The 12,508-nt window shown below is 46.0% G+C and overlaps 1 protein-coding gene across 2 annotated transcripts in view; it reads right to left on the reverse strand.

The window, feature by feature from the left end:
- Positions 1 to 12,508, reverse strand: part of UPF1 (UPF1 RNA helicase and ATPase) — a 37,533-nt gene that overhangs the window by 19,832 nt on the left and 5,193 nt on the right. For both annotated transcript variants that reach the window (XM_055342975.1, XM_055342974.1), the window contains exons 2-3: positions 3,000 to 3,142; positions 1,288 to 1,377 (exon numbers count right to left, since the gene is read on the reverse strand). In XM_055342975.1, the coding sequence (XP_055198950.1) occupies positions 1,288 to 1,377; positions 3,000 to 3,142 (233 nt within the window). The remainder of the gene's footprint in view (positions 1 to 1,287; positions 1,378 to 2,999; positions 3,143 to 12,508) is intronic.

Consider the following 12,508-nt stretch of genomic DNA (forward strand, 5'->3'; position numbering starts at 1 on the left):
GCCAGCTAAGAAGTTTTATTTAATTGCTTTTCCTGCAGGAGAGGAACTAATGCAAACACAGTAATGCTGAAATTACCCAGAACATTCTGAAAATGGGATATGAATCCGGTTACCCTGAAGATGCTTTTCCTTTCAAATCTTTAGAATTAAGTATTAGCCCAGGGATCCCTGGGTGGCACAGCGGTTTGGCGCCTGCCTTTGGCCCAGGGTGCGATCCTGGAGACCCGGATCGAATCCCACGTCCGGCTCCCAGTGCATGGAGCCTGCTTCTCCCTCTGCCTATGTCTCTGCCTCTCTCTCTCTCTATCATAAATAAAAATTAAAAAAAAAAACAAAGCTCACTGGATTATAAAAAATACACATTAAAAAAAAAAGTATTATTAGCCCACTTTCTTGCCTCACTCAGAACCCTACAATTCGCATTGCTAACTCTAAGATGACAAGAGATCTGACCACTCTGTCCTTAGACAGCACGCATGAAATGGTGAAGCCTGGCCTGCAGCTGTTGAAGACACAGGAAGGGTGGGGACTCTGTGAAATATACCTGCCTATGGGGTTTTGTCACTGTATGTCTCCAAAACACGACCCCCAGAAGATGCTCCTTTCTTGCCAACAACCTGGAGCCCTGTCTCACAAGACTGTTCCACTTCTCCAGAACAGTGGTATGAGTTGTCACACATCACAGCAGCTCTGGAGAAGCCACCAGGACCGGACCCTCCCTTGGAATCCAAGCACCAGCACAAAACTGGTCTCACCCCAAACACAAAACAAGAGACCCAGTCACAGCTGCTGCTGATCAACAGCAGGAAGGGAAGCCCAGAGACGACGGTCAAGTGAACTTAATTTAATCCGATGATTCAGGATCTGGCCCGTATTAGCCTCAGGACTGCTCCGATGAGCTAAGGCCAGAGGGAGCCTTCTCAGGAAGCGGCTCCCATGGATGCCCATTACTGTCTTGGGAACATCCTCCCCAGGCACCCAGTAATGAAGATGAACGGGCGTGCCAGGAGCTCATCTTGCAGAAAAATATAAATAAAAACGGGGAAGGAGAATTAAGCCAACCCTACTTGCATAATAAAAAGAACCACAGAGAATAAATCAAGGGTAAATACATTAAGGCATTCACACACCACCATCTGTTTCAAGTTAAACCAGTCACAGAGGAGGGGAAAAACCAGGTTTGTTAGCGTGATTTTATATTGTGCTTTTGCTTCAACATTTCCATAATTTACACACAAATCTGAGCACAGCATTGATTAAAGACACATGCACGGTCTGATTATCTACCTGCCAGAAGTATTTCCACGCCCGTTACAGAACCACTTCTTGCTGGTGTTACAGTAAACCACGCAAGCAGGATCGTGTATTCCGCAGTAACTAAAAAAGTCAAAACATCAAGAGTTAAATCTGGAAGGTCTCTCTCTGGTTTTAATTTGGCAAGATGTAAAATTCTTTCCTCTTACAACATTTTTAAATTTTTCATTAAACACATACTCAAACCCAACAATCCCACTAGCAAAATCCAATCAGCAGCAGAGACTTCCCAACCCCTACAAAGCAGAGAAGGGGTACAGGGCGCCATGGAGGCTTCCAAGAGAAGCCCTAGGCAATAGCAAAGCCCCTGCCAGGTGAGGGGTGAGAGCTGTGGAAAATGCCAGGGGAACCCAATAACAAGGTCTGACACCCCAAAACAACCCCTAGCCACCCCGCTTTGGCCTTAAGTTTCAGGAACCATGACTTATAAGCAGGAAAATCAGCATCCCTGGCTCTGAACACACAAGTCGAGCGGTGCATTCACAAGGCACTCCACTGTCCAGCAGAGGGCGCCATGCTCCCGGGAACACTTTGCTCATACTCAGCAGCAAAGGGTCTCTGGCTGACTTGAGCTCAAGCTTACAAGGAGCACCTCAAAAGAGCCCCCAGCCTCATTCTTCTGAAAATCAACATATCAAAAACAAAAAATGGCTAACCACGGAGTTCTTTATGTGTATAAAACCAAGACTGAGTCTCAAGAATGTGCTCCAGTCAAGAACTTTCCCCCTCCAACACCCAACACCATGGGGATAGCTGGGAGGGTGAGGGGTGTCAAACTTTAACCACCTGCAGCTTTACCAGAACTTCACCAGCATTTGTGTAGATAACAGGAATACTAACAGATACGTAAAATCATTTGTAAAGGAGTGAAAAAGGAGCCAAAATAAAGTTAAAAACAAAAAGCCAAAATAAAGTTTAAAAAAAAAAAAAGAAAGAAAGAAAAGTCTGCCCACAGAGCAGGGGAAAGAGCAGCACTCTGTCCTGTGGCGGGCACAGACTTCAGAAGGTCAGCATGCCTGGGAGACAGGCAAGACAGTGCTGGAGCCCAGGCCCAAAATGGCACTGACTTGCCAGGTGCCCTGTACAAGACCAATCACCTCTTTTGGTCTCAATTTCCCTGTCTACATGTAACAAAAAACAAGAGTAAGTCCATTCTTAAGGGTCCATCCAAATATAAGGGATAGGTCCTGCTACAGATGAGAATTCCAAACTTGGTCAACAAGTAGTTCTATCCACCGACTATTCAATTCTAATTTTTCACAAGTTTTGAACAGATCAGAGAGGCAGATATGTTAAAGTATCCTATGATCATCTCTTCGTAAGAGAAATCTTAGCTGCTTTTTACCCTCTAAACCCAAGGTAAACCCTTTTTACCCTTACACCAAATATAAGTAGTTCATTTCAAATGAGTGAGTAGGACAGGTACCGGGAACCACGAGGACCTGACAGAAGGCAGAGAAGGGAAGCCTCTCCCCTACCCTCTGGGGGAATGAGGGTATGAGGGTGATGATCCCACCCTCCTGCCCAGTAACAAGGACTATGTATATATAGGCCTGAAGAACCTCCTTATTTTTGTAATACCAAATGTCACAGTTTAGTCTTAGATGGACTTCTAAAGCCAGCAAATCCACCTGGAATGCAAAAGCTCTGGGAGGTGAGTCTGTGCCTCTGCCATCCGCCCTTACCTGCAGGCATGTACAGGGAGATCCTTTGTGTAATAGGTATCTTCTTCATCTTCTTCAAAGTTCAACTCAGCCAACAACTGGCTGGTCTTGGCCACGCTGTCATCCACGGCCCCATTCTGCAGAATGCCCTCTGGTCCACCGACCTACAGCAGAATAGCAGCATCACCATGCAAGGCTGCAGCTCTTGGGCCTTAGCCCAGGCACACGGCTTCTCCCCAAATGAGCAGCCACAAGCACCTTTCCATGAAGCAATGGCCTGCTCACTACTTTGAAACAGTTCAGCTTCTTCTGATTGGAGTTTTCCCACTCTCTGCCTCCCTATTTAACCTACCTGGTCAAAAACAGGGTGCTGGTGGCCTAGGTCATCCACCATGCCTCTTGCATATCCAGGTCCAACCCCATCTGGTCACGGAGACATGACCCAACCAGGATGCTGAAGAAAACACTTCGTTCCCATGACTGAGGGCCACAAGGAGGAGCAAGATGACTTTTTACAAAGCAGTTGCAATCCCCTCTGGGGACAGTTGCACATGTCAGGCCAGACAGCCTGGAATCCCACCACAGAGAAGGGTCCTGTCAAAGCCTAAGCCAGAAGTAAAGGTTGTGTACACTGGAGATGTGGGACAGCAGTTCTCTCGTTAGTATTTCCTCCACTGCCAGTTTCCCTCTCTGGAGGGCAGCCTTTCTTCATTATGAATCATAAGTTCCATGTTTAAGACAACCTTCCAAAATGAGGCTATAAACTTTCTCCACATATTACCTTTTGTATGTTACAACAGCAAAAGCATAAAACAGGCGATTTTAACAGTAAGCCATGAATTTCACAGGCACTTCTGAGGTCAAATGTCCATTCAGAGGCACATAGATTCAGTTTGCCAGAGAGTAACAGGCATTCCTAAAGCCACCTCCAGGAACCTCAGGTGGCGGTCAACAGTCCTTGTCATCTCTCCCCACAGAAGGAGGAGATGACACATCTCCACACAAGGCTGGGTCAGGCAGCGGGAGAGTGGAGTGGTGATGAGGACAGGGAGGAATGACAGGGCAACCCCAGGGCAGGCACCAGGTCTCTCTGTGAGACAAGATCTGACACTGGTCTCCTTCCCTCAAAAAGCCCCTGCCACCTGAGTTATGCCATGTGGGCCCACTCAAGCCAGCAGCACCGTAGGGCCTTTTTCCCTGTCTACTGCTCCAGCCAAGGAACCTGTAAGATTCTAAAGACAGCAGCTCAGGGGCACCTGGGTGGCTCAGTCGGTTGAACATTGGATTCTTGGTTTCAGCTCAGGTCACGATCTCAAGGTGGTGGGACTGTGCACCCCCCACCCCCACGTCGGGTTCTATGCTGCTCAGTTTGGTTAGGATTCTTTCCCTCCTCCTCTCCCTCCGCAGTGTTCTCTCTCAACAAAATAAATAATATCTTTTAAAAAGAGATAAAGAGGGGATCCCTGGGTGGCGCAGCGGTTTGGCGCCTGCCTTTGGCCCAGGGCGCGATCCTGGAGACCCGGGATCGAATCTCATGTCAGGCTCCCGGTGCATGGAGCCTGCTTCTCCCTCTGCCTGTGTCTCTGCCTCTCTCTTTCTGTGTGACTATCATAAATAAATAAAGAAAAAAAATATTAAAAAAAAAAGAGAGATAAAGATAGCAGTTCTCTTGGGAATGCAGAAGTCCAGAATCAGGAGTGCTATGCCCCTCAGGGGGTGTTCCAAAAATTGCAGTGGTGCATTTGGGTTGTAAGTAGGAGGTCTAAACCTGTGTCTATAATGGTCTCAGCCCAGACCAGAACCGTATTTCACAGCCTCTGCCACTACTTTAATGTACTTTTTTCAGGTAGGCAACAACCAATTGAAATGCAAGAAAACCATGCTTTGTTTGAAGAAAGAAAAAGTTTTTTTTTTTTTTATAATTTTTATTTATTTATGATAGTCACACAGAGAGAGAGGCAGAGACACAGGCAGAGGGAGAAGCAGGCTCCATGCACCGGGAGCCCGATATGGGATTCGATTCCGGGTCTCCAGGATCGCGCCCTGGGCCAAAGGCAGGCACTAAACCGCTGCGCCACCCAGGGATCCCAAGAAAAAGTTTTTTCAAAGAAAAATCAAAATTAACTTTTGGATTTTAATGCAGATTAGTGCTATAACATAATCATTAGCATTTGTGAATCCCTGATATCTTTTTAAAATTATGGTAAAATACACACAATATAAACTGTACCATTGCAACCATTTTTAAGTGTACAGCTCAATGGCATTAAATACATTCGTATTATTCTGCAACCATCACCATCATCTATCTCCAGAACTTTTTCATCTTCCCAAACTGGAACTGTCCCTATTAAACACCAACTCCCCATTCCCCTCCCCCAGCCCCTGAAGCCCCCCATTCTAGTTTCTGTGAATCTGACTACCCTAGAGACCTCATATAAATAGTCTCATAGTATTTGTCTTTTTGTGACCAGCTTATGTCACATAGCATAATGTCTTCAGATTCACTCATGTTGTAGTAGGTGTCAGAATGTCCTCTTTTAAAGCTGGGGCACCTGGGTGGCTCAGTCAGTTAAGCATCTGACTCTTGATTTCAGCTCAAATTATGATCTCAGGGTTGTGAGACTGAGCTCCACACTGGGTGTAGAGCCTGCTTGAGATTCTCTCTTTCCATCTGCTCCCCCCCCCCATCATCACCCACTCACATGTGTGCTCAAAGAAAAAAAAAAAGTTCCTTTTTTAAGGCTGAATAACATTCCACTCTATGGATATACATTTTGCTTATCCATTAATTCTTCAGTGGGGACTTGGGTTTCTTCTACTTTTTGGCTGCTGTGAACATAGTATATATACAAATTATCAAATCCCTGCTTTCAATTCTTTTGGGGATACGCCCAGAAATGGGCTTGCTAGATCTTACGGTAATTCTGTGTGTCCTATTTTTGAGGAACTGCCATAGTATTTTCCACAGAGGCTACGCATTCTCCATTCCCACCCACAGTGCACAAGGGTTCCAACTTCTCCACAGCCTCATGGATACTCATTATCATTCTTTTCTGTGTGTGGTTTTTTTTTTTTAAATAGCCATCCTAGTGAATGTGAGGTGATCTCATTGTAGTTTTCATCTGCATTTCTCTGATAGCTAATGAAGCTGACCATCTATTCACGTGCTTGTTGGTCACTTGTGTATCTTCTTTGGAGAAATGTCTACTGAAGTCCTTTGCCCATTTTTAATTGATTGTTAAGGTTTTTTTGTTGTGTTGTCCTCTGAAATTCTGGTAGTTGGCTATCATTTCAAAAAGTCACCCCTCTGGCTTCCCCTGACACATGCAGTGGCAATACTATGTGTGAGGCTACTCATAGGGCCAGCGCTGCTCGCTCACAAGGTCTCCTGGTATGATTGCCCCTAGGCACACACAGTGTATGTGACAAGTTATGGCACCAGGATTTAACCTTATGGCAGTGAAGGAAGTATATATATCACACTTCAGAAGGCAACAATTAGAAACTGACATCTGTGATCCCACTTCAACTCAATACACTGCTTTCCCAAATACTTGAGGTAACAAAGTTGTTTTTGTTTTTTTTAAAGATTTATTTATTTATTCATGAGACACACACACACACACACAGAGAGAGAGAGAGGCAGAGACACAGGCAGAGGGAGAAGCAGGCTCCATGCAGGGAGCCCAATGCAGGACTCGATCCCAGAACTCCAGGATCATGCCCTGGGTCAAAGACAGGTGTTAAACCACTGAGCCACCCAGGGATCCCCGAGGTAACAAAGTTTTTAAGAATATTAAGAAACTCAGGGATCTCTGGGTGGCGCAGCGGTTTGGCGCCTGCCTTTGGCCCAGGGCGCGATCCTGGAGACCCGGGATCGAATCCCACATCGGGCTCCCGGTGCATGGAGCCTGCTTCTCCCTCTCTCTCTCTCTGTGACTATCATAACATAAAAATTAAAAAAAAAAAAAAAAAGAAACTCAAACTTCTTTTTACTTGATCTAAAAGTGTTCTTTCCATAGATCTGATAACCTGAACTTAGATAAATGGATATTGACACCTTTTATGACTTAACTTTGATCAGCTTTCATCTTTCCAGAGAGAAACGTGGTACTTTTCCAATCTAATCTCAGCAGAAAAACACCTTAAAACCCAAGATCACCTAAGAAGGTGGTCTAGGAAGGAATCAGCATATGGGCCCACCTCTCAAGCTCAGAACAGTACTTACATTTTTAAATGGCTGGATTAAGTGCCTAATAATATCCTCAATTGTGCTGCTTCTCCTGTAAAGTCTAGAATATTTATTATCTAGTCCCTGAAGAAAATGTTTACAGATTATTTGTCCAGAACAACTCCTAAATTTTTTTAGCAGGTTGCATAAGCTTTTACATATAAATAAATGTCCTTGGTGATATCTGAATCTTTACTTTCCTGAAATATCAAACTTTGTACATAGAGTAATATAGAAAAGTGCATACCACCCAGGTGCTCTCTTTCAACCCACTCTTGCCTTATCTGGGCCTCAGATCCCACAGTTCACCTCCCCTAACCAGGGAGAGGCATGAACCAGCAAAGGATACATCTACCAGACATGTGGGGACCCTCCCTGTACCACACTTACCCCTTCAGGTAAGGGGCAGGAAATTTAGGTGTAATCTCAGAATTCCTGGGGGACAATATGATACAGATACAAGGTCAGGTAGACTTTCCACACCTCCACTAAAGCCGGGGAAGCTGGATAGAAGAGTTCAGATTTCCAAAGCCCCAGTAGTCCTCCAGCTTCCTGGTTGGGGAACATGTGCACGTGCACACACATGAGCACATACACATATTCCCAGTTCCCATGCAGCCCCATTCCTGCCCAGCTATGATCTGGCCACAACACAAACTGGCTTCTAAAACTAGGTTGTTAGTTTCTCCCTCTACTCTCTGGAAAGCTTTAAGATAAACGTTAACTTCAAAAATATATTTGACCCCAGAAGCTATAATTAAATTAGTTAAAACAAAGCACTAGAGAGCACAGAGAGGTCTTACAACCCGTGCCAGGTAACCTGACAGGAGGACTGTAGGGTCCTGGTCTTTGGCCAGTACAGGACTGAGGTCCTCTGAGGTTATCAACCTCTCACTTCCAGCCAGGATCCCTGAGGCCTGCCAGGCTGAGGTGCAAGACACCCCTGCAACCACAGGCACACCAAGCCCACCCCCAGGCACCACGTCACTGGGGAAACAGTTCATTCCCTCACCTCTGCTCTGAGTTTGAAGTACACCTTCTCTGCTATTTGAAGTATATCTATGAGCTGCTGAGCTGATCAAGGCTGCAGGCAGAAATTTCTGCCCAGGGACAGTTCCATACAACCAAGTACAGAACTCAAGATTGTGCACATCAGAGTAGCAGGAAGAGCAATCACTTCAGACCTACATTGACTCCTCAATGTCTGAAAAGTGTTTCTTTATTTTTATTTTTTTTATTTTTTTTATTTATTAATGATAGTCACAGAGAGAGAGAGGCAGAGAAACAGGCAGAGGGAGAAGCAGGCTCCATGCACCGGGAGCCCGACGTGGGATTCGATCCCGGGTCTCCAGGATCGCGCCCCGGGCCAAAGGCAGGCGCTAAACCACTGCGCCACCCAGAGATCCCTTTTTTTTTTTTTTTAATTTTATTTATTTATTCATGAGACACACACAGAGAGAGAGACAGAGACAGAGAGACAGAGAGAGAGAGGGGCAGAGGCCCAGGCAGAGGGAGAAGCAGACTCCATGCAGGGAACCCAACGTGTGACTCGATCCCAGGACTCCAGGATCACGCCCTGAGCCCAAGGCAGATGCCCAACCTGTCAAGCCACCCAGGCATCCCTTAAGTATTTTTTTTTTTTAATCTCAAGGTTTAAATAAAAAGAGTGGGAAGTCCCCTTTCCCTCAGTGTGGCCCCAGGCAGAGGGGAGTGGCAGAATCTCTAAGCCTTACCTAAGGAAAAGGCTAATAACAGAAGTTCTGGCCTTCCCCCAGCTTTTGAGAAAGTTCCAAAACTACAGAGAATGAACAACACATACCCGTCACCTGAATCCACCAGCCACTCACATTTTGCCATGCTTGCTCTCCCCCTCTACACACACACACTTTTATTTTCCTGATTCATTTCAGAGTCACAGACCCCAGGAAAAGCACTTTCTCCATATAATCATAATACAGCTTCCAACTGGAGAAAAATACTGATGAAATTGATAGAATATTGCTATCTAATGAGCATGGTCACAATTCCCCAACATCCTAATAATGTCCTTTGTAATTTTTTACATTCAAGACCTAGTTAACACATTACTTGTAATGTCTCTTTAGCCTTCTTTAACCCCTTAGTTTTAACCACATGTAAATGATGAGATTCAACCATTTCTGACCTATGAGGATGACGTCACATGGTCCAACTCAAGAGCCTGGTCCCCAGCTTCTGGACAGAAAGGATCCTCACCAGCCTCTTCTTTACAATGGACCCTTTTCCTGGTCAGCATGCTGACTGAATCTAGCCCTATGGTTCATTTCAATGCTGAGTATTCCTGACATGTCTGAGGCATCCCTAGCTAGTCTTGGGCTGCCCGTCTGCCCGGCCCTGGGATCGCCACTCTCAAATAAGCCCACTCCATACCTGCAGGGAGAAGGCAGTGTGTGACAAGGGGGTTCAGTCCAGAAGCGAGGACATCTCACAGGACAATAACCCCATCCAGACCCCAGCTCAGGGGCATGAAAAGGAGAGAGGGACTGCCCTGGAGAGCAGGAACAAAAGACAAGACAATCATATTAACGCTGAGCCTCACAGGGGCCCAGATCAAGCCAAGACATTTTCTGACAAGTAAAGAATCTGACTGTGGAGAAAGGGAAGCCCCGAGTACTAGATGATTCCAAAAACTACTGTCGGTGCTGTTCATCTGACAACAGCAGTACTAATGACCAAAAAAAAAAAAAAAAAAAAAAAAAAACTTTTTGTTTCCAGAAATGCGCACTAAATATGAAAGGTCAAAATGAGTGTGTATTGCTAGCTCATGTGGCTCAATCTCAGAAGGAAGGGTAAAATAACATGTTGGATTCACTTTATAACTATTTGGCAATGAACAAAAAGGGGGAGAGGAAAATCTTCACAACTGCTGAATTGAGGAGATGGATGGTCAAGGTTTGTTTTACATAGAGAATTCATAACCAACATTTTTACATAATACAGATGGACAAGGTGGCCTCCTAGAAACTGGGTTATTAACTCTATAGAGCCATGCACTCAAAAAGACTAATGGAAAACAAGCACAGCTCTGACCAAATACCTTCCAGTCCAGGATAAAGAGAGCAACCTCCCCAGATTCACGGTCATCCCTGGCCGCTGAGCTCTGCAAGGAGCTAAGCAGAATGGAGGGTGCCATGCTCAGTTGTGACAAAGGGCTACCTGCAGAGCTCAGCAAGCAGCCTATGTCTAGAAGCCACCCTGGCAAAAGTCTGGAGGAATCCTAAGAAGCCTGGCTTGGCTCTGTAGTCCAGCTCACAAGCTGCTACAAGACCAAGGCATGTTAAAAGCCAACAATGACCCTTTCTCAGCATCCCAGTGTTTTATCAGAGGAAGCAGCAGGATTTGGCTATCAAGGAAAGCTCCTCTGGCAAAAAGAGTTCAAAGACCCCCTGAGCATAAGACCCAGAGACCTAGAAAAGGGAACACTGAAGACTCAGCCAGATTTGCTGCCCTTCTGCACCTTCAAGGCCACACTGTTCTGGGTCCCACTGAGCAGAGCTGGGTGTCAGGACCTTTTCTGTGGTCAGGACTATCCCATACCACTGAAAGACCACCCTGCCAGGGTGGCAACCCACAACTACCCACAATCTGCCCCCTCCAGCCTCTATGCACGCTGCTCTGATGGGCCTTTCTCTTCTGCAGGGCTTCTCGCCCTTCCTCTCAAAGTAGTGCCTCCAAAGAGTCGGCTGACCAGCACCATTCCCACCCATACCTCCCACCAGTGTGGAGCCCTTCCTCACTCTTGGAGGATCATGGGCTCTGATGAAAATCACACACAGGAGCTAATGCCTGCTCTAGCCATAATTCCTTATGAGGACTCAGGGGCAACAGGTTATCCAGTGCAGTGAACACATCCCAGGAGGAGTGGCCACTCTGGCTGCCTGGTACTGTGATAGCTCACACACTCCCTGGTGCTCACAGGCACATATCCAAGCACAATGCACTCTGCCTGAGCTCCCCTTCCAGCCTTGTCCACACTCTGCCAGGTCCACCCACCATCTTAGGGCCCTTCCTCTCAAGTGAGGTCATGGTACCCATCAGCAGCTCAATGAGGTTCCAGGATCAAGCCCAAACCCCTTGGCATGGGATACCAGTCTGTACCCACTCTCCATCTAAACCAAGCCAAAAGTAGTGTCCCATGCCCACTCCTCTGCCTAGCAGGCATGCCCTCCTGAACAACTTAAGGACCACTATTCACAAAGGCAGGGCAAACCACTCCCTCTTTTGGGCTGTCATAACCCCTAAGGTCAACTGCAGTCTGGGCATTTCTAACAAAACAACTACAGATGGCAATGGATTTACTTTGACACCCAGCCTTCACAGAGCACAGCAAGGCAAGGAAGCAGGAACTGCTGAGAGGGCAAGAGCCAGGGACCAAGCTGAAGAGGTTGGCCTGACAAGATATATGAAGGTTCCCAGGCTCATCCTGAAAGCAGTGTGGCCAGGCCGCGGTTCCTGACTTTGAACTCAAGTGAAGGGCTTGGGTACACAGGGTGGTGAATCTCCCCAACATGTGACTGGGAGTGGCCGAACACAGGGTCACTCCATTTCCCTACATTAGAGCTATTGAAGAGAGACTACAAAGTTTAACAGGAGCAAAAAATGAAGGAAAAGAAAAGAAAAAGAGGAGTGAAGGAAAATCAAAGACAATGAACAATGTGTGATGATTGAACTCTGCCAATTTACTAGAAAAACACTAAACTGCACACTTAGAAATAAGAGACTGTGTAGTATGTGATCATACCTCAATAAAGCTATCAGAGAGATGTCTCCTTTTTTTGGTTGTGGGAGCTGGAGAGAGAACTTTTTTAGTAAATATTGACAGTGTACTAGTGTTAACTCTGCCCCCAATTCTACTGCATCTGGGTTAAGAAATTGGGATAAAGAAAGAGTCATTTCACTTATGTGACTGATACAGAAGCCCTGCCTCTCCCCAAATTGCCCATTGAGTCCGAACCCTTTGGAAACAAACCAGGGAAATCCAGTAAGGGGAAAGTGCCAAACACTTGCCAGAGCTCCTGCAAGGTTACCCGTGTCTTATCTCCAATTTTCTCAAGGTGTGCTTATATCACAGCTGAACTGAGTGTTCATGAAACCAGATGAAAAAAGTGCCAAATTTTAAACTCACCACTTTCAGGAACCCCTGAACTATACTGAACTCATTCCTCCTCTTCATAAGCTACAAGCCAGTAAGCAGATGATCTGTTTACCTGGCTGCTCAAGAATATGTCAGGACAGCCTTCCATGATGAATTCTGAAG

This window comes from Nyctereutes procyonoides, unplaced genomic scaffold, assembly GCF_905146905.1.
Source record: "Nyctereutes procyonoides isolate TBG_1078 unplaced genomic scaffold, NYPRO_anot_genome, whole genome shotgun sequence".
In the NCBI taxonomy this organism is placed as follows: domain Eukaryota; kingdom Metazoa; phylum Chordata; class Mammalia; order Carnivora; family Canidae; genus Nyctereutes; species Nyctereutes procyonoides.